The 27,965-nt window shown below is 48.2% G+C and overlaps 1 protein-coding gene across 1 annotated transcript; it reads left to right on the top strand.

Annotated features, from left to right (window-relative positions):
- Positions 1-10,517: 10,517 nt before the first annotated feature.
- Positions 10,518-26,308, top strand: LOC137855419 (kyphoscoliosis peptidase-like). Its single transcript, XM_068679539.1, has 7 exons — positions 10,518-10,574; positions 12,956-13,644; positions 15,507-15,624; positions 16,323-16,440; positions 16,873-17,064; positions 18,467-18,657; positions 23,119-26,308. The coding sequence occupies exons 2-7, from the start codon at positions 12,994-12,996 to the stop codon at positions 24,441-24,443; spliced, it is 2,595 nt and encodes an 864-aa protein (XP_068535640.1). The 5' UTR covers positions 10,518-10,574; positions 12,956-12,993; the 3' UTR covers positions 24,444-26,308.
- The last annotated feature ends 1,657 nt before the right edge of the window (positions 26,309-27,965 follow it).

Here is a 27,965-nt window from a genome sequence, read left to right as displayed (position 1 = left end):
AGACTAGAGATTTAGAAAAGTTATTTTGTCCTAGGAGCCATCAGAAACATGTAAATGCAGAGAAAATGACAAATAATAATAATAACAATAATAAAATAGTGCCCTGAGAAATTCAGCAAGACTTTCCTAAATTTCATCTTCCCTCTAGCAAGGGGTTTCTGACCCTACAAATTACTTCACTCCCCGGCAAGCATTTTACTTGCGTTTGACAGAGACACATTAGTATTTTCTTCTCTTTTGGGGACTACAGAGCCATGTGGGAAAGTTTACCTGGGGCCCCAGAGTAAGTCTGAATTTCTAGTAGAAGGATGCAGACATCGTGCTTCTGCATAACGCTGATGTGCTGGGGGGATGTTGAAAATGTGAAACTACAGAGCATGTTTTATAGGCATTGTGTTCGTTTATAATGGGCATCAATAAAACCTGCAGGGCTTTCAAATCCCTCATTCAGAGGGAGGGATTGGAGGATGAATTTGAAGAATTGGACGATACGATCATTTTCCTTACCAATAAAATGGGAATTGGCTCATGAAAAATCACCGAGGTTACAGATAAGGCTGAATTCAGATCAGGGCAGTGGCACTGGATGAGCTAGGCTATGAATTTCTCTGCCTGCAACCTCAAAATATTTTGATTTTTGGCTGTTTCAGTTGTTTTATTCGCTGAACCCCCAGCTGGGGCTACCTGCCACGCCGCCAGCCCAGGCTGTGCGCACCTAACAGACAGCAAAAACCCTTGTGCTGCCCGTCTCCCATCCCACGTCCTGAAAACAAGCAATGGCTGGCCGATTGTTGTGGCTTTTGTTTTTTGTTTTCTCGGAGTTATTAAGTCAGCCTTGAAACGTTCACCGGCCAAGATATTTGCCAAGACAGCCTGGAGCAGTTCTTCCCAGCAGCTGCAGCTGTGGTGCTCACACCGCGGGGAGCGGACTAATCTCTGGCGTCACATCAACCAAGCCAGCAAGTGACACACTGGGTCCAGACCTGAGCCCTCGAGGACTTTGCTCTGGGAGGATCTCCGGCTATAGGATAGATGGCTGTCCCATAGCTCGATGTCAGGCCTGCAGAGGGGGGAAGGTGGGCTCCACGGGGGGCTGAGGGGTTCTCAAGCACCAGGGTTTCAAGGCAGCTCTGTTGGGTCTTCAATCTGCACTGTGGGTGTTGAAAACCAAGCAGGATGACCCCACTGTGGGTCCAGTCGTTGCTCAAAACTGTTGTGTGCTACCTGCCAGCAGGAGCTGCCGTGGCTGCTTTCCTCCCGTACCTCCTCCCCTCACCCATTGCCAGAAAATAGTTTTTTTACTGGAAAAGTGAAATGCAAGAAACCTTTATTTCAGAACCTCACTGATCTATTTGCTGACATCATGCCAGGCACCTTATTTACCCAGTAATATCCAAAAAAAAAGCCATACGGTTGAAAACTGTAAAGGTGAGTAAGCAGCAAGCTGAGGATGGGTGGAGACCACACTGGGTTTTGATGGGAGAGGAACTGATGGATGGGAATAAAGTTTCTAATGGAGTTCAAAGGTGAGCCATTGGGGCCCTTTTTAAAAATATATTTTTTCAGTAATAGCTTTGACTAAAGGAAAAGCGGGGAGTTGGTGATTGCTGTGGATACAAGAGATAAAGACACTGCAGAAGGAAGAATTCATAATTATCGTAAATGACAAAATGCCTGAGTTTAAGAGTTAAAAAGGATGGAAATTAATAAAGCAAGGTATAGGAACGTGCAATGAAGCAGCTTGGCTGGGAGAGATGGCAAGGGGGGAATCGACTCGAAGGAAACTTCCAGCGTGGGCTGGAAGTGAACAGGGCTCTTACCCCAGGAGGAGTGAGGCTGCTTGGCAGCCCTGCAGGCTCCATGCCTTAAACATGGGTTAGGGTTAGGTTGCCTGCAGCTGTGGGGTGATGCATTTAAGTGTGTCTGGCACAGCTGTGACAGCAAAGTCCCACTCAGACCTACATAACCCAATGGCTCCTCTGTCAGGGCACGGGTATGGGATTGCTCCCTGCTGCCTTGAAGCTGTAACATTGGCACATTTGGCACCCATGGCCTCTGGTACCTGCCTCAGCCACAAGCTCTTAGGGCCATTAATGCCTTCTTTCTAGGACTTCATCAACTCTGCAGATGGTCTGTAGGGCTGGCTCCCAAAACAAGGCTTTTTAGTGGTGTTTTGTAGAGTCTTGCCCCCATCCCCATGCAAATAGCACGGTTTCAAGCTGCTGTACTCATCTCCACCCCAAAAAAGACTTTTCCTTCTGCTCCCATCTGTGCAATTTATTAAATAAGAATTTGTTCATTTCTTGAACAAGGTGCTAGTAACTAAGGTTAAGCCGTGATGAACTTTGCAGTTTAGGGTCTAGACAAGGGGGTGGTTAATTTGTTTGTGTTTATATATATATATATTATTTTTATTATTATTATAATGTATTCATTTTTTACGAGCTGAGCTCTTGCAGGAGAGGAGCTGCTAGGTCACCCCCACCTCGAAACCAGACACAAACTGGAGATCACTACATTTTTTTTCCTCCTGCTGGGAAAGACAGATCCCCGGAAGGGGAATCCTGTAAGCCCCCCTGGAAGAACTGCTCAGGCTTAAATAATCCTTTTAGGTAGCCGTTCCCACAGGCAGGACAGCAGCAGAGGACTCCACAGGAAAAAGCAACAAGATAGTTCCCTAGGAGTGGCGGGGAAGAGAGATTACAGATATTTCCTCTGTTTGTTACTCAAACAATATAGAGAGACTTCTCTTCACTCCTCGCAGCGACGCAGAGCTGCCCTTATTTATGTGAGGTGTGCACCCTGCTGTCCTCGGGTCCCCAGCCATCCCTTGGGGACAGCACCGAGCAGGGATGGGGATGTCCGTAGTGGTTGCACAGTGATTTATGGCCATTGCTGACCCAGCAGAGGGACACAGAGCACTCCAGAGCCACCAGTTATCCTGAAAACACCAGCACTGTGGGGTAAGGAGCCAGCAGCAAACCTGTCTGTGTCTGTCAGACCTGGAGGAGCTGTAAAACGGCCCCACATGAGGGATGTTGGAAAACCCTGCACCTCCTTCCTATAGGGAAGAGCCCTCCAGATGGCTTCCCAGCTTCTCCCATACCTCCCAGACAGGTAAAACATGCCTGTGCTGCTTCCTCCTACCTTTGTGGTTTTTTTTTGTTTGTTTTTGTTTTTTGTTTTTTTTTTTTTCCTCAATCTGGTCCCACAAACCCTCTGACCCTTACTGCCCACATCCTCAGCACGAGTGGGTAGGAACTATCACAGGTTGGTGGAGATCAAGAATCCATCTCCCCCCCCTCCTTTTTTTTTTTTTTTTTAATTTATTTTAAGAAAACCTCAACTTGTCAAAAAAAAAACAAAACTGGGAAATTGCAGTGCTGAGCAGAAAGGTTGTCAGCCTGTGGGAGTGTTTCTGGTCCAAGCCAGAAGTGGAAGCCACCGTCCCTCTCCCAGCCTAACCCGTGGCCACCTCTGATGCTGGAGCGACCACCAAACATCAAGGTTCAAGCCCTGCCTCCAAAACAAAGCAGAGAACCAGGTCCATCATAGTGAACACACACCAAAATTAGTGTTTCAATGAAGTATTTGTTGTATTATCCTATTTCAGACATTTTCTACATCAGTGTCCCTGCAAGGATGGGGTCCTCCTTGTCACCTTAGGGACTGCATGTGAGGCTTGGAGAGTCACTGGCACACCTACCTCAGGAATTTCAGGAGTATCTTTGGAGTCTCCATTCGTTTGCACACAGGAACAATGGTGTTTTGTACAGAAATTACTCTCGGTTTAATCCCTAGTTATGCTCAAACTTAAACTGTGATTTATTATTATTTTTTTGTAATTATTACTTTAGAGTAAGTTGTCTTGGGTTATTTGAAATATGCATTTCCTAGGGGTCAGTGATTAAACACCACAATCACACCTCAGTTTCTTGACCTGTAAAATGGGCAGAAAATTGATTGTTTTGAAAAACTGAAAAATTGAAAGCTCCTGGGTCTCTGCAGAGGAGCTCCACTCTGCTTCACTGCAAACTGAGCTTCCCCGTTCGGCTGCAGCGTTATCAGGGCTGCAGCTGCTCAGGAAAATGAAGTTTCGGCAAGACTGCAATTTCTCCTGGAAATCAATCAACTTGCCAGACAAAAAATAAAAAAATAAATAAAAAAAAATAAAAATTGCACCTAATAGTCTGTCTGGAAAAATGGCTGGCTGCTGACTTCATCTAGGGTTTCTCCTGCCTGTCTGACAGCCCGGCTCGGTATTTTTCTGCTTTTCTTTTAGCCTGTGATCAGTTTTCCACGATATTGAAAGCAGCTACTGTTCTAATGAAACATCTTATCTGCTTGTCTGAGGTGTGTCTTGCTGCTGGAAGGGAATTGTTTGACACATTGGATTAGACGGTAAAAGAAGCTGTTTCGCTCAATACTAATTAGAGTAGCAGCTGGGTTTTTTGTTTGTTTGTCTGTGTGTGTGTGTGTGTGTTTTTAATAACACCGAGAGTAAATTAAAGGAGAAGGAGAGGCCGATCTCTCTGAGAGAAGCTCAACACCCAGACAGTTTTCGAAGGAGCCAAGGAGGATAATTTCTGAACTTTTCTTTCGGGATTCCTATTTTTTCTAAGAGTTGGTAATTCTGAATCGCTGTATTCCAGAGAAGCAGGCTTTTCAGCAAAAAGGAATTTCTGGGTTTTGCCCAGTGGTAACTGCAATACATAGGCACTGCTATTAATTTTCTTGTTCTCCAGGGATCCTGCAGATTACAATGGGGTTTAATGGGTACGTGAAGATCCATGAAGAATAAGAGTTATGATCACAGAGTTGCTTGTTACACCAGCAACAAAAATTAGCCAAATGAAAATAGTTCTGGGGTGTGTGTATTGGATCCCCGGCTGATGCCAGCTGGACTCAGACTCTTGCCTTCAAGCATGCAGTACGCACAGAGCCCTTCCAAAAAGGGCCAAACACTCTGGAAAAACTAAGCAGCACCCATGCACCCATGGGTCCCCAGAAACCCTGCACAACACAAGAGGGACAGAACAAGGCACTACAAAAAAAAAAAAAAAAAAAAAAAAGGATTTTAAATGAACAGTAAAAACACCTCTCTGCTCAGCTAAATGGCCAGTAGTTCTGTCCCACATCTCCGGGACACTGGTGGGGCCACCAGAAGAGTATATCCACTCATGGATAAAAAGTTGTCCTGTTTTTTTTGGTTTTTTTTTGCTCTGTTTCCCAAGAGGGTTTGACTGAGACGATGTTTCTCTTGAACAGCCCACCCTACAGACCATACCTCTGCCTTCTTGCTGTGCAATAGAGACACGACACTTGGTTATCTACCCACTCGAGATGGAAGTGAGTTTTTGAGCCCAAACAGCCAGTCTGTTTGCAGTAGCATATCACCCACACGAACGAAGTCTGCCTGTTTCCTCCCTTCCTACACCTCTCCAATAGATGGCATCCGTGGTCCCTTCTCTGTTATTTTGGGACCACCAGGCCACAAAGCTAACAAAGTCAGCAGCACGGCCCAAGCCTGTCATGTCAATGGGCGAGCTCCTGTGGAGGGTGAATTGCACCTTGAAACTCCTGGAGGTGGGATGGGAACTCATCTCAGAGCTATCCCCTGCCTGGTGGTTGTGCCAGGTCTGGAAGCCACGTATTTTCCTTGCAGAGCCACCTCTGAGCTCAAAATCCAGGAGTTTCAGTTTTCAAGCAAGATGCTACATTAAAATATTGTTTATTTTCTCCCTTCCTTTGAATCTGCAAGGATAGATCATTTGTTCTTCCCACACACAAAGCAGGGACGAGTGAAAATAGACACGAGCAGCATGTTTCTGGGAGTACACCTCCTGTAACAGCCTGCCCTGTCTGCTCCAACTCAGATGTGACCTACAGCGGGTGAAAAGGAGACAAGAACAAGTGCAAAACTAGAAGACATGACACGAAGAACATTGCTCGTGCAGGTTAGGATGCTTATTTCCCGTTTTACACCTGCGGTTATTATCTGGCCTCTTCTGCTGACAGATCTGCAGGCGGCAGCAGCACAAGTAAATTTGTTTTGCATTCTCACAGCCCAACATTGTGTCTGGAAACTGCCGTGGCATCCACGTGGACCCCATGGACAATATGTTTTTCTCTGGGAAACAGATCTCAAAAACTCAGAGGTTTTGTCCGAAATTTTCCCCACCTTTTCCCCAAGACTCACTTTTGGAAATGTATCCCACGCTGAGAGCCTTACTAGATACATAAACATCTTGTATGTTTTGAGATAAGCACTGCTAAATCTTTCATGGTGCACCAGTTCCAGACTGGGACCTGCAACTGGAGATGGAAACCAGTCGTTCTCCCCGGTAGACCTGCAGGCCCTCTTGATGTGTCCCTGTGGATGAGCTGACCCCTGGCTGGGCAGGAGTTGGACTCGATGGTCCTTGTGGTTCCCTTCAAAATCAAGATATTCAGTGATGCTGTGGTGACTTTCTGTATCACCAGGCAAAAAAAAAAAAAACAGCACCAAAAATGACCTTATTGCTGGGTAAAGACCTTAAGTAACGACCTTTAACAGGAAATTTCAGGAAATCCTAGGAGCCACAAGAAGCTCAGACACCAGGGCAGCAAAGCATGAAAGCGCACCCAGGACCAAGCATGCTCTCATCCTTGGCTGTGCTACTCCAGCCTCCCCAAAGACAAAAGGTCCCTTACATTGTTTGTCCCTTCACTTTGTGACAGCCTGGCGTCTTCAGCACGACAATACTCAGTGATGTCAATTAAATACTTGTCCAGGCTTCAAAGGTTTTTGGTGGCAGCTCGGTGCCAGGAGGCGGGCTCCAAGAGGGGACAGCTCTTCCCAGCTCATCAAACACATCGTCGCTGCTGTGAGCTGGCGAAGCAGAACATGCCCAGTCCCTGCAGGGTATTTTTGTGCTTTTGACTCATTTCTGGTTCAAGTGTTCACCTGAAAGGAATACTAAAAAAAAAAAAAAAAGAAAGAAAAGAAAAAAAAAAAGAAAAAAAAAAGAAAAAGAAGAGAAGGGTGTTATGGTGTAACAAACCTGTTGAAAGCCCTGGTTCTTCCTCAGTCTGCAAAAAATAATAATTCATTAAAAGAAAGCACTTGGAAAAGGTCGTCAAAGACAGTGGTGCGTAAGGTGAAAGAACTCTGTGACTGACATGTCTGATGTATTATTTCCTTTATTGCTCTTAAAATGTAAAGTTTAAAACCTTTGCACCACAGCAACTCCAGCAGGGCTCTGCCACACAGGAGCTCCTGCCCCTTGGGAAGCCTTTTCATGACACTGCAGGGCTGTTCCCCCTGCTGCCCCATGGAAAGGGCTCACCTGAGAGCAGGTAAAGCCTTGTGAGGTTGAGTCCCTGCAGTGAGAGCATCCAAGAAACACAGGCATCATCCCCCCTGCTCCCCGTCAGGTCAGGAGATGCCAGGTCTCTGCGATTTAGCTCACAAACCCAGCCAAGAAGTCAGAATCCCAGTTTTCTATTCCTTTTTTCACCCCGATGTCTTGCCTTCACATAAATCTGTGAACATCTTAGTGTCAGAGAGACCTCCACATCAAAAGACACACTTTTTTGTCTCTCTTTCTTGCTTACATCTCATGCTCTTAAAGGCCACCCCAGAACACAAAGCCTTCCCAGACTGGGACAGCTATAAACTTATTAGATGTGAGCATCATCTCTTAGACGCTAACCCCAACACTTGAGGTGCTGTACAAACAAACCACAAGATGGTCCTGACCCACAAAGTGTGCAGATTTTGGTCCGTGGCTTTTAAATCAAGCGGATCAATGGGTAACCCATGTCCAGTGACTGTCCTGTGAAGACTGGAAAATTGCAAACTTCAAGAAAATCTTTTTTTTTTTTTTTTTTTTTGGCAGCAAGAACAACTCGGTGTTGTCTTCGGACTGGCTGGGGTGAATTCAGCCCCACCTGGATGATTTGGGGTGGTGTGCCCTCCTGGCAGACACGTTGTCTTTCCAACACACCTCACTGCACAGGTCTCCAAAGCAGCCGTGGATTTCCCTGCCTGCCCCCTGCTCAGGGTCTGCCAGGAGAAGAAGGCTGCATGCCCAAAAAAACAGCCCGGACCTGCGTTAGGTGAAGGTGCCGGTCTGGAGGCTTTTAAAATACTGCCTGTGCTTTATTTCCATGTATTCATTCCCTCTTTCCAGGGAAATAAACTGGAAAAGCGGCTCGCTGCCAATATCTGCAGAGCGAGCAATTCTCTCTCGTCTCTTAAATCCTGGATTCCTGCTGAGTGCTTTATAAAAAAATAAAACAAAAAAATAACCCAAAAACTAGCTCCCGGCTTTAGAGCCAAGAGACTCCCTGAGTCTGGAAGGCTTCACTAGCAAAATAAAAGATTACAATGAAAATTACTTTCTCAACCGCGCTCTGCATGAGAAGGCTGCAGAGCTGCTGCCACGATCCCTCGCCTCCGTCGGGAGCCCACGGCCGGTCCCTCGAGCAGGCACGGAGCTGGATTCATCCTGCACATCCCACGGTGCTCAGGGAGAAGTGAGCAGGGTGAGACCCCGTTTATAGACAGATGTCTATCCGAAATGTCTCCTCACAGGGATGGGTATGGCCCAAGGGTTGCACCCAACCCAATGGGGCAGGTCTACCAGCCCTCTACCATAGCGTGCAACCAAGGTGGGGACAGCACAACCAGATCCACCTTGGTCCCATCCTAAACCACCCACCAGCAGCTACACCTCACCCTACAAACCCACCCTTCCTGCCGTACCTGGACAACACAGATCAAATCAGCAGCAGCCCTAGCTCAGCTGATGCAAATTTGCCTCCATCACACACGCAAACACCTCTCTGGAAGAGTATTTTTAGCTCCTTGTCTTGCTCAGGTCAACTCTGTCTAAATCTTGATTCTCTTCACACGTTTTCCACTGTTGGAAATAAGGAAGAAATTAGGTGTTTTTGCTATCTTGCCCCCTCCTGTCTCACCTAGGAGTCCCATGGCTCTCATCGGTCACCCAGAAGCTTGGGCTCATGCCCTGACTCCAGGACTTCGTTAGCCGGAGGGGTTGTTCACAAATTAATATTAAACCAATGGGGTGAAAGGGAAGAGCATGGTATGAGATTAATGAGGAGGCTGGTGCCAGACACATTTCTTATGACCCGTAGCCTTATGGATCCTTTTGCAGCATTTTGGTGATCTCTGGATTGGGCAGAGAGGGTCAGGTTGCAAAACAGAGCCTTCAATGGCCACTGGGACATCTTCATGCTATGATATTTCAGGCTCTTGTCCCCAAGACCATGCCAGCTTCCCAGTGCCAAGTCCTGCTCGTTGCAAATATTTCATTTTGAAACCATTTTCCACAAATTAGGAAGGTCTCGGTGCTGGCACTGAGATGACACATTGGGCTCTGACACCTCCAGAACGGCACCGACCCCGTGCCAAGAGGGGAGCAGGGGAGAACCTGCAGCATCAGCAGGCTGTGGGCTCCTTCCCCACTTAAAGACGACTCAGAACTGGGGAGAGTTTATACAAAATGTTTCTCTCCTCTTTTCCAAAGTAATCTTTTTCTCCTTTTCGTTTTATTCTCTCCAATTTCAGCCAAAGACTGAGATTTCTTTTCCAAGAATGTGCTCCCTTTCAGCTGGCAACTGTGTTTCCTCCCTTATTATTTCCTGTTTGATCAAGAAAATTTTCAATATTTGGGACAGAGTGAGCAGAAACAAGGGATATGATGCCACTTAGTGGACCATAGCTAGATAATAACAAAGAACAATATTCTGACCTCCATGCTTCAAGTTTTTGGTCACCTCTGTGAGATGTTATTTCTAATGCGCACTGGAGATTTCCCAGGATACCAAGTTAAGGAAAAAGGCTGCAAAGCAACCCATGCTGTGCAAAGATGGAATAAAAAGTTCACCCTCCATTCCTGCAGATGCAGCCTTATGGCAAGGGGAATTTTGCACATGAGTGGGAAAATCGGGGGTGCAATAAGCTCGGGATAGACACAGATGATTGCAAAGGCTTTGGGAATTGCTCAGCGAGCATCTCACAAGGTAGCAAGACCTTGTGCATAACCAACTGCAATTAACAAGTGGAGGACAACCCCACCAGCCCTGGATAAATCTGCTCTTGGCTTCCCTTACCTCTTAGGGCAAAGGCAGGACGGTAAAACACCAGGAGCAGGATGGTGAAATTACAGGAGAGCAGTGAAAGGTGCTGAGAGCAGGAGCAAACCTGCACAAACACCCAAAGCTTCGGGCCGCTGCCCTTCCCAGACAGCGGGACTGACACTTTGGCCCTGCCAAAGCCTGGCTGCTGATAAGAGAAAACCTTTTCCCTCTCCCCTATCTCCCTGCAAATACGCCCCAGCCCATACACACACTGCAGAAGTGCCAGGCTCACGGAGGCTTTGCTTGGTGGCAGCGACGTTAACACGTTCGCCGGCGCTTTATAGTATTTTTAGCCCTCCTGATAACAGCAAGGTGCAAAAAAAAGAGCCAGCCCTGTGCTGGTACGTGTATAAAAGGGATGGGGCCCAGCAGGAGCTGCCTGCCTTCTGCCAGCAGCGGGGAGCCACGGCAGCAGCGTGAGCAGGGTGAGTAGGAACAACCCCATTTGGGGTTATTTCCCATCATTTTGCCACTTTTCTGCATTGATGCTCTTGGCTCCATCCATTTCCTCACCATAGCAGGACCACGTGCAGTGTCTCCACCTGGGCTGGCCAGGGTCCAACGTGTAGCAGAGCTCCTGTTGAGGAGCATTTGACCTCTATGCTGTCGCTGTTGCAGCTTATGAATGCGATTCCCATCTTCCTGACATTAAAAACACGGACAGGGCAGACCGAAATGCCAGGCTGGGAACACGATAGTGGCTCGCTGATAGCCCAACCGTCCCTGGGGAGGCACGGGGTGCTTATCCCATTCAAACCTCACCAGCAGCCCGTCCTTCTCCACCTCTCCTCTCTCTGCAGCATCCCCTTGGGGCTGAAATTCCTCCTCTGGAGCTGTCATTTTGTGGGTTAACGTGGTGGCACCTCAGGGACATCAACGGGTTCAAGGGGAGGTGGCACAGTGCTCTCTGGGGTCAGCACTGTCATGCAACCATGGATGAAATTTGAGGGGAAAAATAATAAAGCAGCAGTCTTGCTTCTCTTCTAGGACTACAAGTAATGATTTAGGGGCTTCTGAGCTAGGGGTTGTGTCTGGAGGATCGAGTTTAAGGCACAGGGAGAGAAAACCATTTAGAGATGTTAAAGCAGAGCTTTTGCTTAAATTTCTTTTAAAGCCATAAATACATGAGTGACACGGAATGGAAACAAAACATTCAGTTTCAACCTAAGCAAAAGTGTTCAGATTAACAAAATAAGACTAAGAAAGTGGGGATTTCCACGTTTTCCATCATTTGGGTCGTTCCACTCTTTCTGAGCCTGTGCTTCCCGGGACCTGCTGGGAAATCTCTCAGTAACTCTTTTTTGAGTCACCGAGCCCCAGTTCATGTCAGGTAACGACTGTGAAGGGCCCAGAAGTGGCCTCTTGTTGCTCACTTAGAAAGTGGCAGGCAAAACGCCTCTCTGCCTCTGACAGCGGGTGGCTGTGCCCTGGGGAGCCCAGCAGCTCCCACACGCGGGGACAGCTCCAACGTGTCAACAGCTGGGCACCAACAATTCGTCTCCTTGGGCTCAGATGTGGTCCAGGAGGAAATAGGAAAAACGTACGGCTTCTGCAGAAACTCTGCAGGAGCCCTGCAAAGACGAGCATCCCACCTACAAACCTACCTAGGGGATGTCCTCCGGTTATCTGAGCACCCAGCGCTGGATTAACCCACGGGTGCCGTTTGCACGCCGTCGGGGCGTGCATTCACGTGTTAATTTTGGCGAGCCTGGGTGTCACGACCTCTGTCATCCCTTCTGGATGAGGCCGTCCCAGCTCGGCAAGGCTCGTCCCAGGAAGAGTGGGGACAATCTGGGCAGCACCAGGAGGGACGAGCGACATCCCTCTTTCCTGGAAGATTGGGGCCAGCGCCCCGGCGCAGCTGTTGAAAGCCAGCCTGCCTGGGAGAGGCCGGGAGTGACATTTCTGGGCGACGCCGAGTGCCTCACAGCAGGCTCTGCTGTTTGCATGGCACAAACAGTCATTTCGTGATTAAAAACAACAACAGCAAATAGAAGCTAAACCAAGATAAAACCAGCGGGCGCTGTGCAGATGCCGAGGGCACGCGAGAGCTGGCTCTGCCCGCAGCTTTAACCCAACATGCCCACCGGTCCTGGATTGCACCTTTCCTTCTGCTTTTTCACCTATTTTCCCCCACAGCCTTCTTGCTCAACTCAGCTACATTTCAAATGCAAAGCAGAGAAACAAAAAATGACGTTTTTTTTTCTGCAGAACCTGAAAAGAAGAAGCAAGTCTGAGCATAACTAAAATATTTGGGGTGGAATTTGGGGGTCCTCCCAAAGGAAAGATTTGATGAAAAATTGACCCCTTTGGAGCACCTAAACACTGATTTTATTAACTCTTTATTATCCTGATTCTTAGCTCTAGAGGCGAGGAAAAATCTTATGTGATCAGTCCAAGTTTCATGCAGGGAAACTGAGGCACATGCCCAAACACAGACACTTCCAACACACACAAATGCCTCCTGGCCATTTGTTTGCAAAAGAAATAACCCTGATTTATCCATTTCCTTCCCATGCAGAGATGCAATGACTGATGTTCAACCAGTGAGTTTGGATCTATCTATTAAAAAAAATAATAATAATTTTAAAATATCTGCACTTGGAAACCAGTCAAGGGCTTCTCTGTGGCATTTCTCTCCTACCTTTCTGCTGGAATTAGGGAAAAAAAACAGTACTTTTGGTTAAATTCTGCTGACCAAATCCTGATTTGCTCCATTTACACATGCAGACAGGCAGACTCTGTAGGAATCATTTCAGACTATATTCTTTTGTAAAAAAAAACTCATCTCCCTTTCCATCCCCAGACCTCGGTGGTTTTTCCACCCCGTTACCTACTGCAGGGATGAAGACCAGCCACGACAGAGACAAGTCATCCAAATCCCACACCGCCAAAGCAAGCGAGCCGGTTCTTTCCCCTCACTCCAGGAATGGCAGCCACCATGAAAAACAACCCATTCGAAGCCCAGGGAGATGGACCCATCCCAGGAGCCACAAAGAAAACAAGATGCCACCGGAGATGCCACCGCCGGCAGGTGACACCGTGCCTGGTCAGAGGGGGGCTCAGACATCAGATGTCTGTAATGGCAACTTGTCCCTGGGACATGTTTCTCAAGAGATCAACCCTGAGACCCCAGAGAAACTCCCCTGCCGAGACACCAAAAGGAACAGGAACAAGGATGGGGTGCTAAAGAACATCCCAACTGCGCAGAAAGTAAGGGATGAGCCCAAGGATTCCCCCTCCAGGGATGTTTTCCTGTTTTGGGCAAACAAAGTGAACGGCAGTGGCCAAGGGGCCACCTTCCACAAGGCACTGCAGAAGTCATCCATGACCTCGGGAAGCGTCTCTCCAGCTCTCCTTCCCAAGGAAGGGCCTAGCAGCTTGGAAGAAGAGAAATCAGCAAAAAAAAACCCAAGAAAGACCAGGAGGGATCTCTTCTCTGACTCGAAGGTTTTCAGCCACGTGGACGCCCATGTCCTACACGTGAGCCAGCAGGTAGGTGCTGGTGTCCCTCCGCAGGTCCGTGTCCTCCCCTTCAGCTTTTACCACAAATTGATGACAGCAGTGGCAAGGTGGTGGCCAAACCTGGGCATCAGGGCTGGCTTCATCATGGCACAGGCTTCACAGGACCCCAGGCAGGATAGTATTTGGATAAAAAGATCTTGAAGACCTTTCTAGAAGGGTGCAAGGGGTCTGTTATATCATGCTCCCCCTTCCAGGTGCGTGGGAGCCCAGAAGGAGAGCACCAAATTATGTAATTCCTTCCTCTTACCCTAAACCCTGTGCTGCTGTAATAATTTCTCCCCCAGGGCTGGTACAATTTGTCTAAGCAGCGAGCTCACAGCGTACACATCAACTCATTAGTGAGAGCGAAGAGGCACAAGGAATAGCTGTGCTCTCCGTTATAGCTGAAACCTGTAATTTCTACCTAGCCTGAGGCTAATCTCCCTTGGGAAGAAGGATGCGGCAGTACTTCACAGACTACCTGGTCTATTAAAAAAGAGAGGAGAGGGGGAGGGAGTTGGAAGGGAGGAGAAAGAAGGTAATAAACTACCAAAAATACTTCCAAGGCAATGGGGAGTGATGGGAACAGCTTGTTTTGCTGTTTATTTGAGGTGCAAGCCTCACTAAAACCTGGTGCACTTGGTCTCTTCTCCTTGGATGGGAATTATGAGTGCCAAGAGCATGGGCAGAGCTCGCTGGCTGCCCACCAGTTGGGTATCACATCTCTGGCCATCTAGGAGCAGCCTGGGGGCTGTCTGCATGCACCCAGGTCACTGCCTGGGTGGTTTGGGGGAAAACAGACCCATCTGTCAACTCCAAATACCTCTGCGGATCCTGTGAACCAAGAAGCTCTGCCCCAATTCTTCAGGGTCCTCAGGCTTATTCAAGGCCAGGATTACGTGGGAATGGGGCAACTCTCAATCTAGGACCTAATTCTACCATCCCTGGCTGAAACAGAGAATGGATTTGGGATGAATTTGCACCAAGACGTGCCAACAGGGAAGCAGGTAGCTAGATATCTAACAGCATCCCAAGCTCAGCATCCCAAAGCAAATCTTTAGCAATTACAAATGCAACACTTCCCATATGTTAAAAGAAAGAAAGTTCCATCTGTATGAAAATATCTTACATGGTTGGGGCAAGAAAGTCATTTAGGAGTAAAATAGCAGGGGCAGGAGGTTGGAGAAATCAGCTGGACTAAATTTAACCCGGTGAAAGAAAAGCCTGCTGCTAAAAATGCTTGTGCTAGCACAAAGAAGGGAAGAGCACAGAAATGTCAATGAGTCAATGGGAGGAAAGGGGCAGAAAGGCTTTTAAGAAATTAAGGAATTTTTAGTGTTAGGGGCAAAAATCTTTTTTCCACCCATTTTGTTGTATGGATTTGGCTGAAGTTTCACAGTCTTGAGAAGAGGATCTGAGCCACAAGGATGCTCCTCTTCTGTGTTAATACACTGAGAAATTAATCGGTGTGGGGCTGGAAACCCTATGTCCCAGAAATGTGGCAGACTCACCTCCAGGAAAAGACCCTCTGGGCCACTTGAACCAGGCGGAGAGGACACTGGAGCAGTGACACTGTGCCTCCCACCAAAGGAATGGGAAACCCCACCTTCATTTCCTCCAGCTTGCAACTCCAGACCTTAGGCTTTCGTAAAACCATGCTAGGAAAATGGGGAAAATACCCTGTTCTACCACAAACCAGAATTTTGCATTTTAAATTCTGGGGTGGGAAATGCCGCTTTGGGGTTTTCGTGATGTAGCTTTTCTTTCCAGCAAGCCCATTACATCAGCAGTCATCCAGCCATGTGGTGGTGACACCAAGAGTGCCTCGATCTCACCTGTCCTCTCCATTGCAGCTGAAATCTGGGCACAGCAGGATGTCTGTCGAGGCCATCGTTCCCCTCATCACTGCCAAATCCCAGAGCAAGCTGGAGATGGTGCGGGCAATATGGTTTTGGCTCTGCCATAACATCGGTAAGTCTGGTCCTGCTGTTTTGTGGTGGCATGATGGAGCTGAGAGCCCTTTCCTTGGATGCCACCTCCTGGATTTAGGCTCTCCGTGTCCTGCAGAACAGACTTTACGGTGTTCCTACAGCAATCACAAATTAAAATAATCCCCTCCTGACTTTGGGAAAGAGCCTGGGGTGGGAAATAGTCGCAAACTGGGACCCTCCATCCTGAAAATGACACCTGCTGGGTACCAGACCCCCAGGGACACCGGTTGAGCCCACCCACCTCTGGTGCTCTCGGCTCCAATGCACCAGAGGGCATCTCCCTGATAATGCGTGCGTGGTGCGAGCCCGAGGAAGCCGAGCTATGCCTGGCAGCAGTCATCTGGGGACACAGGAATCTCAGCACAATGCAGCCGCTTCGTGCTACTTTACCCTACTACATCCATGTGTGCGAGACAATGTGATTGTCACTGTACCTCACTTGAATGGCGCAACCGCTGTTTACATGCGCTGGGGATCCAATTCCCCCAAGGCGTTAGCAATTCTCTGCGCATATGGGGAATTGTCAAGCTCTTGAATAACTACGGAGAGAAGAGCTGTCATGGCTTCCAGGGTGGGTAGGCAGAGAAACAGGGTTGGGCAGGAGAAGGAATGGGATCGGTTTGGGAATAATAAACCCATACGTTGGCCTGAAATTGGGTGGTATTCTCCCTTTCCTAGAATACGATGTGGATGGCTTCCTGGGGCTGTCTCAGAAGATCCACGTGCCAGAGCAGGTTCTGCAGATGGGGAAAGCTGTGTGTTCTGGTTATGCCCATTTGTGCCGGGAAATGTGCAGGTAAAAACTCACCTTGGGCTTTCTCCTCCTGCTCCCTCAAAGATCCAAGTGGGAGACCTACAGCTGGCACGCAACCGGCATCACTTACCCACTGCGTCCCTCCCTTCTTTCCTGCTTGGATGGAGAAGTAGGGATGGGTTTGATGGAGAAACCAGGATCTGAGATACGAGGACTGATGTTTGGGAGTAGGCTGGGTGAGCAGGAGGCTGGCTGAAAGCTGGATTTGGCCAACCGCTGCCACAAACATGGGACCTTGGATTTGGGGATGTCAAATTGGAGCCAGGAGTTGGACTCGATGATCCTTATGAGTCCCTTCCAAGTTGGGATATTCGATGGTTGTGTGATTCTACGAAATTTGCCGTGCAGTTTGAGTTGGTTTGCAAGAAGCAGGTGGAAAGCAGTGGTTGTTGAGTGGTTGTCTCCCCTGGGCAGGGAGGCAGGTTTGAGCTGCGTGGAGGTCCCGGGTTTCGGCCGGGGTCTTGGTGCCCACGGAGGCCAGTGGTGCCAGCAGCAGAAGACCGGCCACATGTGGAACGCGGTGGAGCTGGAAGGACAGTGGTGCCTCCTGGATGCCTGCTGGGGTGCAGGGACCGTGGATCCAGAGAGGAGGTTGTTCGTGCCCAGGTGAGACACGCCACCACCCCGCACCATGGCTGGAAACACGTCCCTCAACGCAAACTGACAAGGTTCAACATGGCCTTGGAGATGGTCATCCCAAACCTTCCAGTAGACCCTCTAAAGACCAGGTTTGCCAGATCTTGAGCCCACATTTCAAATTCACCCCAATATGCTCACCCTTAGCTACGGTGGGTCCTCGGGGACCTCGTGCAAAAAGAGACCCTCTATAGGGTCTAAACACCTACCTTCAAGTTCCTTACTCCCTGAGCCGGGGGGCAACTTTTCAGGTGACAACTCCCCCATCGTGTCCCTCTCCCTCTTCCAAATTTATTTTAATCCGTGGTGACAAAACAAACCCTTGTTTTCACAGCAACTTCACTCTTATGTGGCTCCACACATAATTACTTCAGATTTCTCAGCCCATGTTAAGCAAATAATGACTCTCATGGAAGTTATTTGTACAATTTAATAATTCCCATTAACTATATTATGGGACTGACATTTTTAATTTTTTTCTCTCTCTCTCTAATAATGTGTAATGAAATAATTGTGGAATTTCTAATAGGTAATTATCTTGCTGCAAACAGTTTATAACACCAGTGAGCACGGGTTGTTTTTAGCTGAGCATGGGGGGAAAAAAAGAGCAGAAGAACCATCACCTATGGCAACAGGCAGAGATAACAGCTTCTTGTTGGTCCTTGTGGAGTCCCCCGGGGTATCTGCTCCAGGCTGGGCAGGCTGAGGGAGCTTTACCTGCAAGGTGCTGTCAAAGTCCTCAAAATCCAAGGTTGACAGATGTAACAGGGCTCCCCAGTACAAGGCTGCAGGTTGACCCCTCAGCGAAGGCAATGTTTGGAAAGTCAGGCTGGGCACATTCAAACTGGAACCAAGACGTACTTTTCTAAAAAGTCCTGAGTACATTCTTGGAAGAGGTCACAGGATTCGGGGTGTGGAGAGCTGTCTATAAAGTCGTTTTCCAGGAAAAATGGGTGCATCTAGGCTGGAAAGAAGTGCTGGAGGATCCCTCCCAGCGTTGGCAAGCTGGACAAGGTGCTGGACCATTTTTTGTGGGCAATCAAACCTTGCATTTGACCTGCTGAGAGAGGGATCCTCTCCACACCCCTAAGATCCATGAAAGAAAAGAAAAGGGAAGGAAAACAAGAGCAGAGCAGAAGGGCTCTGCTCAGGCCCCCAGCAAAGCTGCAGCTCTCAGAAGAAGCAAAGCCAACACGGTCAGAGGTTTGGTAGCATATTCCTGGAGTGGGATGTGAGCATAGGAGTGAGATGCTCAGTGAGAGCTCAGTCCTCCCTTACTGAAGCTGGTGCAGCTCTGTTGGGGTGGGGGAAGCTCCCTTCCCATATGCTAAAGGTTGTACCCTCCACGGTGTCCTCTCCTCTTGCCCTGCAGGCACGATGATTTCTTCTTCCTTACTGACCCCGAGCACTTCATCGAGACCCACTGGCCAGAGGACCCCGAATGGCAGCTCCTGCAGCCCCCCATCTCACGGGAAGACTTTGAGCAGAGGGTTTTTAAAACCTCCGAGTTTTTCAGACTTCAGCTCTCCCTCCTTTCTCCAAACACTTCCCTCCTCAGAACAGGTAAACACAAAGCAAGGGCTAAATCCAAGTGATGTCCAGGCTCACTTGCTTTTAAGAAACAAGTCTGAATCGAGGATAATATTTCTCATTCAAAAGTGGCCCATCTGTCTATTTTTAAGCACATGTTTAACATCCAGTAGAGCAGAGGCACATATTTAAGCAATTTCTGGAATCACAGCCATTGTGTGATACTGTGATTAGTCAACTGGGAATTAGAATTCATAAATTATAGCTAATTGAGCCAAATCACTTAAGTCCCTTTGTGCCTGGCTTTTCCCATCTAAATTCACCAACAGTAGCAAAATAGTTTCAAGATACCTGAGACACAATCCTCATTGTGCTCACAGGCTGGGGAAGGAGACTTCCAGACAAAACATGGCCTGAAATGGTCACGTCTCAGGTTCTGAAAACGAATGGGGGTGGAGCTGTTTTTTCCTTGATTGTATTTTTTCTGACAATTTTTCAGGCCAGATATAAAATGATTTTCTTTTATTATTATTATTATTTAACCTAGATACCCGTTACACATCTGTTCCTTTGCATGGTTCTAAGTGTATATAGATTTCTCCTGCAATTTATTTTATCAGGAGAGCAAGATAGAAGATAAAGCAACATCCTATTGAGGGCTCTTGTCAGACTTACAGAAAATGAATGTACAACAAGGCCCAGCAGAAAGCTTTCAACCGAGAGATTTTCTTACTTACATAGAAAAGGAAATCCTCCAATATTTCCAGGATGCTAGGTTATTGCCAAGACAAGCTGTCGCTCACCTTTTGAGCAGCAAGCAGCCTGGGAAAATCAAATGAAATTGGGAACAGCTGAAAGGTCGGTGCTGTTATGCAGGGATCTTGTGGTGCTTCTCCTCTGCAGGACCTTGGAGCACACCAAGGAGGGGTCTTTATCCATAGCACAGGCCATACAGCACCTATATAGCAAATACAGGGGTGGAGACTGATTAAGTCCTTTCAGGCCCCAGCCACCAGGGAGGCCCCCAAGGCACACAACCAAATAACACAGAGTTTGCAGCCTCAAAGGAAAAGCAGGAGATCAATAGCACCAGCAGTCCCTTTATCTGCATGCCAAAGTGATAAATTGCAAAACATGGACTCCCACCAAACATCATTAGCTGTGGTACAAAAGCCCAAAGGGAAGAATGAGGAAAAATAAGTATTTTGTTATTCTCTTTCCTCCCTTTCCCCCGTTTTTGATAGCCAAAAGACGAAGAAATGGAGCCCAACAGCAGCTCAGGGCTTTGGGTCCCTGCGGGCCACTGGCTGACGTGAGCCAAAACGTACCTGGGGAGAGAAGTTAGGGGAGAAAAATTGCTGGCACATCCCAGCCACGTCGCTGCTCTGCACCCCTTGGCTGGACGAACTCCTCTCCCTCAGCCACAAAAATCACTGGGTGACCTGGGCTACAGGCACAGCTTGCTTTTGTTTCCTCCAAAACTGAGATGAAAGGAGATTTTCCTATTAGGACAAAAAAAAAAAAAAAAAAAAGACAACTCTTTTTTTTTCCCCTCCCAGTGAATTTCTCATCTTGCGGAGGGAAAGAACTGTATTCTTGGGCTTAGCTTGAACAGTTTAACTACTGCCATTAGCCTCAACAGCCAGCGCCATATAGAGAGAGGAGTGTGCTTAAAACACCAAATTGCAAACCCAGATTGTGAACCAAACCAGATGTCTGCTTTCATTGACGCAAAATTATGATTGTATTGATCTAGGTCAGCGGGAGGAAGCCAGCATCTTAAACATCTCAGACAATCCTAGGGCAAAAATGCTCAAGATCCTTGGTGCAAAATCTCTTTTTCCTTTTTGGCTACTGTGGATCGATTCCTGCTCTCTTGCATCTGAGTAGCTCCCGTCTGTCTAAAATGCTTACGAGCTTTCAGCCAAGATTCCTTCCACAAATCACTATCTGATGAGAGCTGAAGGTGGGACACCTTGCAAAGGGACCTGATTTTCAGGAAATACCTGGCAGCCGTTTTCTGAAAACTCATCATTTTTAATTGGTAAGGTGTCCTGGGCCATCAGGGTTGGTGCCCGCAGTGATGGAAGGCATTCAGTCCTACAGAATTAGGACTTTGTAAGACTTTTGTATATAGAAAAGCAGTCATTGGTGGCATGCTGTAGATACAATAGCTAGGGTGGGAGACGGGAAGAGACGACTTTTAGACAAGGCTTTGAGAAATTAGAAACATGCCTGTACTTTAATGGTGGCTTTTTTCCCCCAAACAATTAATGCAACATACATTGACCTCCTGCAGCATTGAGTGCGCTGACGTGGGAACCTATCCCCAGCTTCACCTGGCCTCCCCGAAAACCAGGAATCTCATGGCTTGAATTAACTCAATAAAACAAGCAAATGTTTGTTTTAAATGTAGCCATTAATTATCTCCTTGGGTCCTCTTCCCAAAGCAAAACGCATTGCTGGCTTCCCTATCTCATCATCGCTGGCTCCGCTGCATACAATGTTCTGTTCTTTTCTTTCTTCCTAAAGATCCTAATACGATGCAGCCGGCCAGGCCAGCAGCTTCGGAAACTAGCATAGAGAGAATTTAATAACAAGCAAACCTGCAGTTAATAAAGTCTGTCATCAGTAATGTCTCCACTGAACACTTGCCAGGAGAGAATTGTTTGCACTTACTGTGTGAGCCAAGTCACAGCTTTAACAGGCAAGGCACAAATAAAACCCAGCCTTCCCATTCTTTTCACATCTCTGTTTCGACCTACCAAAAAAGAACTCTGGGGCAAACAATGAAAAAATCCAGATTCAAACAGGGAAAGAAAAAAAAAAAAAAAAAAGAAAAAGCCCCCCCCCCCCCCCCATTATTCATTAGATTATGAAACATGTTTCGTAATCTAATAATTAGCAAGAGACGATTTTATTTTTTTTTTCAGCATGAATCTGGAGGCTTTTGTCATTTTGTGTTAGCACCCCAAACAAATGAACATTGTGCACAGCGCCGGTGCCGATACCAGCCGTGGGCTCCCGCGGGGTGCCAGCACTTGGTACGGGGCTCGCCTCTCTCCAGCAAAAATGTTGTGGTGAGGACGGGATGGCGCGGAGCAGCCACGCTCGGGACAGGAGATGAGTCCCCCTCGGGCACTCGGGGTCCCTGTGTAATGAAGAGCAGGCTCGATTTGCACAGACCTTGATGCTGGTGGGTTTGAGCATGCATCTCAGTAGGTCTGCGTGCCAGTGGCAGGGGCTGGGAAGCATGCTGAGATCCTCCAAGGGCAAAAGGACTCCAAGTCTCCTTCTCCGTGGCTCTTTTTCTCATGCATTCATTTACACCTAGAGAAAAAGGGTAAAAAAATACCTTTAAACGTGGGTTTTACAGCCAGGCTGCCCCAGGACCTGTGGCTACACACGCTGATAGCAGCCTGCTGGTGAGATGGTTTTGTCTTCTTCAAGACCAAGGCTTGTGAAACCTTGTCCCTTCCCCACTGCAGAATCAACCAACCACCCCTTCCACCCAGAAGCAGACAGAGAGCCCTGGGGAAGGGTTTGCTGCACCAAAAATGCTCTCCCTGACTGGGGTAGGGGTTTATGAGCAGTAAGGCATGGCATGCAGGGAGTGGTGACACCAGGACTGCAGTGACTCTGCTCCTCCATGGTGACCTCCCGTGGCCGTGCTTCATTTTTGGCTACAAAGCAGGGTTCAGACTGGCTTAAAGCCATCTCCTGTGCCTTGCCTGGGGCAGTGAGTTGGCTACCAGGGAGGTATTGAGTGCTGCATGGTGGCCCTAAGGAGAAACCTGCTTGAGTCCTCCCCCAGAGAGCAAAAATCCCAAGGAAAGAGCCCCCAAGCTTATCCACCAGCCCTGGTACCACCAGCAGGTACCAGTGCCAAAGCATCTTTTCTCTGCACTTTCTCCTCTCCCCTCCTGCCCAGTTAGGGCACGCGCCAAACCAGAAGCTTGTGGATGTTTGTGATTTATGGCGAGGCCAAATTTTAGAAAAATATTATAGTAATAATTATGGAAAAAATTAAACTCATTCCTAAAATGTGGCAGCGTTGTGGGATCTCCCACCAGCCAGGCTGGAAAATTTTGATCCTCACAGCTGCTTTGCTGGTTTGACACCACAGTACAAGACCTGCAGCTTAGAGGAATGGCTGCAGCTCAAGAAACCATGGAATAATCACCTCCATATGGGACATTGACTGAGTTTTGGGTGTCTTGAGACCCAAAGAATAATTATGTGCACCTATCCTCTTCCTCTCTAGATCTAGTGGTATCATCAATTTACTCAGAAATGGGTAAAAAAATGGTAGAAGGTGAGGAAGGATCTCACTGAGGTCTGTGCATAGGGAAAGTAAGAGGGAAAATTGGGTCTTCATCACCTGCACAGATGAGGTCCATGCTGGGTCCACACTGCAGATCTTGTGCTGAGAAATGAGTGTGTTGCCCTGCTGATGAAAGGATTGTAAAAGGCGTTTTGTTCACTTTCCTACAGCCCGTGGGGAGGCAGCAGTGACGCTGGGGAGCACCCACCCAACAGAGTTCACCTACCAGCTCTCCAAAGCGCAGGGCACCGCGACCGGAGAGGCCGTGGGAGCAGCGCACGGGATGATGGTGGTGTCTGAGAACAGCGTGACCATCAAGGTGACTCCCCCGACCAAGGGCTTGTTCGACCTCATGGTCTTTGCACGCCACGCCGACTCCCAGGGCCCTTACAACTGGGTGTGCTCCTATCAGATTCAGTGCCCGGAGCCGCGCAATGGGGAGACCCTGCCTGAAAACCCTTTTCGTTTCTGGGGCCTCCACCAAAAGGTGAGAGACTTTGGCATTGAGGACAGCGGCTACAAAGGGGAGCTGCTCGTTGCCCCCCAGGGAACTTTGCTTTTGACCCTGCGGACATCCCGAGCCTTGCTTGCCACGTATGAGCTGGTTCATAAGGATCTAGACGCTGCTCTGAGCAAGAAATGCCTGGCTGCTCAAGCTGAGGAGGAGAAACTGAGTTGCCATGTGCTCTGCCCTTTCCAGGGCTACTACCGACTCTCCGTGTTCGTGAAAGACGTGGGGGGCACCACCACCTTCAGGAACGCGGCCAATTTCCTCCTCCACTGCTCGGGACCCGTCAACCAGAACGAGCTCTTCCCCTCGGGGCTGAGCCTGCACTGCGGGAGCGGGCTCAGCTCCAGCAGCCACGGCCTCTCCAACCCCAGCCACTCGGCCCCCATCATCACCACCAAGCTGGGGAAGTGCAACATCACCTTCCACGCGCCCGCCGACGTCGAGGTGACAGCCAGCTTGAGCAAGGACAAGCTCACCACCAGCAGCAAGTACCCCCTGGAGAGGTACGTGCTGGTGACCCACCTCAAGTCCAAAATCAGCGTGTGCGTCGTGCTCCCCGAGCCGGGCGTGTACAAAGTGGGGCTTTTTGGGAGAAGCAAGGACAACGAGGAGTTCTCCCATATTTGTGACTATATCATACGCTGCTTCTCTGAGCCCTGCTGGCCTCCTTTCCCCAAGGTCTACAGCTTGTGGAGGAGAGGGTGCGTGCTGCTGGAGCCACGCACGGGTGTGCTGCAGGAGCAGAGCTGGGTGCGGTTCAGGGTGAAGGTGCCAAAAGCCCACAAAGCTGTCGTCCTCGGGCAAGAGAAGACGGTGCTGCAGCTCGCCCCCAGCGCCGTTTGGGAAGGGGATGTGTTCAGCGGGGCTGCGGGGACAACGATCAGACTGGCGGCCAGCTTCAGCCAGCACTGCTCCTCCCTGGAGGTCCTCCTGGGGTTTGAGGTGGGAGGTGGCCCACCTGCCTCCCTGGGGTGTTCGGGGTAACGCGCCAGGAAGGGTTTGAAAAGCCAGGGAAGGAAGCACAAGCTCTTAAAACTGAAGGATGTTGAGGAGACGTGGAGAAATCTCCCAGAACTTTATGGCATGTCAGGGGGGAGTCTGGGTGTTACACGCAGAGCTTTTCTTCCCGCAGGATATCCAGATACTTGCTGGGGCCTCCTATCCCACTCGGAGATCTCGCCGCCGCTCAAATCAGTACCAACATATGGAAGGCTCCTCATATTTTGCTTCTGTCAGAGGAAACCATTGTTCAGCTTCTCTACAGGAAGGATGTCTCACTGCTTATTACCAGCTTGAATAATTGTCTGGAATGTTTCATTTGACATTTATTCAAGAACTTGGAAACCCGCATAGTTTCTTTCTCTTGAGAGGATAACAACAACAACAGAAAAGAGCCCAAGCTGGAGCCAAGAGCATCAGATGGTAGCAAGATTTTAAAAATGTAAATATATAGTAAAGCAACCAAGACCTCCTCGCAGAGGAAACCTGTGCTTGGGCAGAGGAGAGGGGAAAGGAAGGAAAGAGATGCTGCATTTTATCAGCCATGTCTTTAAAACATCTTCCAGGTCTTCTTTATCAAGGATGACAAGTAGATACACACTTAAGAGCTCCGAGGGTTTGAAATTAAGAGAGGGAACAGGCAAGGAAGTGGCTCTGTAGCCAAAGCTTCTAACCGCAGAGTGGAAAGCGCAGACAACTGCTCTTAAACTTTGGCAGATGCTGCAAGGCACCATAAACAGGAGACGGCAACGCCGGGCAGAGCTCTCGCAGCATCCAGGAGAACAGATGACACTTCTTGTTGGAAGAAAACATGCTGTGAGAATCTAAAGAAAAAGGCAAAAACTGCAATTGCATCATCTGGTGACGAAGCGGTGCCACTGTTGGGATAAATTTAGAGGCCATGGGCTGGAAGATACACAGTGGAAATACTTCTCTGTGCCTGGCGTGGAGTGATGCTTGAAATGGGGATTCTGGTTGCAATACGGAAGAACCGTGGGTTATTTTTGGATGCTGCACAAGAGATAGGGGAGGGGGTCGTTTGCTTTCTTCGGGTCTAGCAATTTAAATTTCACCTGTAGCAAAAATTCAAATAGATTTGAAACTTTTCGGGGCCTGGAAATCAGGCAATGTAGATATTTTGTCAAGGTCTGCTTTTGACAACAAACTCACTGGAACCACGCTGATGTGCTGGAAGAGTCCTCTGAAAAAGAAAACACGAGGACTGGTCTGAAGGAAGGGAAGCACCAGTAGCAGACACAGGCTAAACTCTTGCCCATGAACTTAAAAAAAAATAAATAAATAAAATTAAGAAGTACAGATCCCTGGATTATCCAGTTCTGCCCCATATTTTGGTAGTCCACATTGGGCCATCCACTCTGATGGATAAGGCAAGGAGATGTGCAATGTGCCTCAGCTCCCCCCTGTGTCTTTCAGAATAAACACAACAAAAAATCCTGTTCCCTGTGAGGCTGAGCAGACAACCCAGAGCCCAGCCCCGAGGGTCAGAGCCCCGAAAGCTGCTGGCACTCGGAGTTGTCCTCCAGACTTACCCCTACTTCATGAGCAATAGTTTTCTGACCACGTTGTGCTCCCTGAGCAGTAGGGATGCTGCTGGGCAGCTTCCCAGATTTCCTCCAAGCTGCATTGCCCATGGATAGCACTGGCCATGAAATTTTAATCTGCAGAGCTCAATCCCTAAGTCTTTTTTTTTTTTTTTTTTTTTTTTAAACTTTGTGGCAGAATTTTGGCTTGGCAAATGAAAATGACTGACAAGAGACACGACTCTCAGTTCCCATTGCCATCTTCCTTTCCATGTCTTCTTTTTCCTTTTCAGCCAGCTTTCTTGCTAACTCTCCTCAGCTGTGCCCCTCTAACCCTGTTGAGCCACTCTCCGTATCTGTGCGTGCGCAAACACTGCGAGCTGAAACTGTCCCATCTTTGCCCGATTTAAGCAGGCAGGTCATGATCGTGAGCCCCCAGGGAAAATCCAGCTTCCAGCCCAGTGATTAACTCCTCTTTATCCATCATAATGAGGTCCAGATTAGAGTTACCTTGATTTGGGGTCCAAACAATTTATGTCAGCATATAATTACCTGGAGGTGCTGAGAACTTTAATGATACTCCCACAGGGAATTTTTCACTTCAAGGATCTGAAGTCAATCTACTCATATTTCCTCTCTATGCATGCTTGGGTATAGCATGCAACCTATTTTAAATGTCATTCTTATTTAGATTTACATACCTCAAAGCCTGCACCCCCAGCTCTAAGTGCCTTCACAATAAACACGAGCACCACCTCTCCAAAAATAACAGCCCTGGAGCAAGCATCACTCATGAAAACACAATGATAAGCGAAAGAACAAACCCGTATGTCTCTCCTCCTCTCACTCCCTCTGCCCATCAGGATTAAATTAGGTAAAGATAGATTACAACACATACCTGGAGCTACAAAACACACCTAGTTCTGAGCTAACTTGGTTCAAAAAGTCATTGGGAGGCCTCCAGGCATGCACGGAGCTGTGGACAGCCAAAACCAGGAGGCTGCACCCAGCTCTACAAGCCTTCTTGGCTGAGAGGCTTCTTTCCAACCAAAATCAAGGCAGGTAAGAGCAGGAAGAGCTGAACATGAACCCCCTGGACTAAAACCTTCCTGAGCAAGGTAAGGCAGCAGTCACCAACCCGAGCAGCATTTCTGGGCAACCTGCTCGTGGTGTCCCTGTGTGATAGGGACTTGGAGCAGATCACCTACGGAGATCTTTCTGCCCCCAGCCATTCTGGGATCCCGTGAGTCTGGAGTGAGCTTTTGTCTTCCTCTATGGAGCTGTACGTGATGTCAAGCAAACACGGTGTCCAAACTCTTTGGCTTTACATATTTCCCTGTGCTATATACCTGTTAAGATTGTCATTAGTGTGAGTTGTGTTAATATTCATTTAGTTTATCCAGTGAGTCTGTATCATTGAAGTGGCTATACAAGCTGTGTTTTCTTTGGCTTCTTGTTGTGCTTCTTTGCTTCGGTGCTATTAAAGCATGTGATGTCCATTCTTTCCAACCTGTGTTTAGCCTTCGGTGAGTTTGTTTGGGGGGGGAATGAGGGTGTAGGAGTTTCCAGAAATGCATGGGAATGTGTAGTTAGCTGCCAGACTGCAGAAAATGAACATCAGGACACCGGGATAGGAGCTAAAGTCTTCCTAAGTGCATGCTGTAGTTGGGATGAGTTGTATCCTCAGTATCCATTAGCATCCATGAGCTTCCCACACCACCAAATCATGCTGAGGCTGTGGTACAACAAGTCAGCATGACAATATAATGAAGCTTCTGCCACCCTTGGAGCAGGTCATGGCTGTACACATGCACCACGTGTGCTCTGCATGTTCATGCACACCATGAACCAGCCTGGCCCATCTCCAGCCTGGATGCCCTTTTTTCCTGTATTACTTTTACAGCTTATGTATTGAGGGTAGGACAATCTGTGGGGATATCAGGATATGTGTACTGGGGTAGGATTC

Source organism: Anas acuta, chromosome 4 (assembly GCF_963932015.1).
Source record: "Anas acuta chromosome 4, bAnaAcu1.1, whole genome shotgun sequence".
Classification (NCBI taxonomy): Eukaryota; Metazoa; Chordata; class Aves; order Anseriformes; family Anatidae; genus Anas; species Anas acuta.
The sequence above is the reverse complement of the archived record's forward strand: the minus strand, read 5'-3'. Positions and strand labels throughout refer to the sequence as shown.

Bases quoted from the DNA above. Each gene is read 5' to 3' on its own strand.
- LOC137855419 (XM_068679539.1), top strand. From the start codon at position 12,994: ATGAAGACCAGCCACGACAGAGACAAGTCATCCAAATCCCACACCGCC. The intron at 13,645-15,506 runs GTAGGTGCTGGT...TCTCCATTGCAG, and splicing joins TCCTACACGTGAGCCAGCAG to CTGAAATCTGGGCACAGCAG. The intron at 17,065-18,466 runs GTGAGACACGCC...CTTGCCCTGCAG, and splicing joins AGGAGGTTGTTCGTGCCCAG to GCACGATGATTTCTTCTTCC.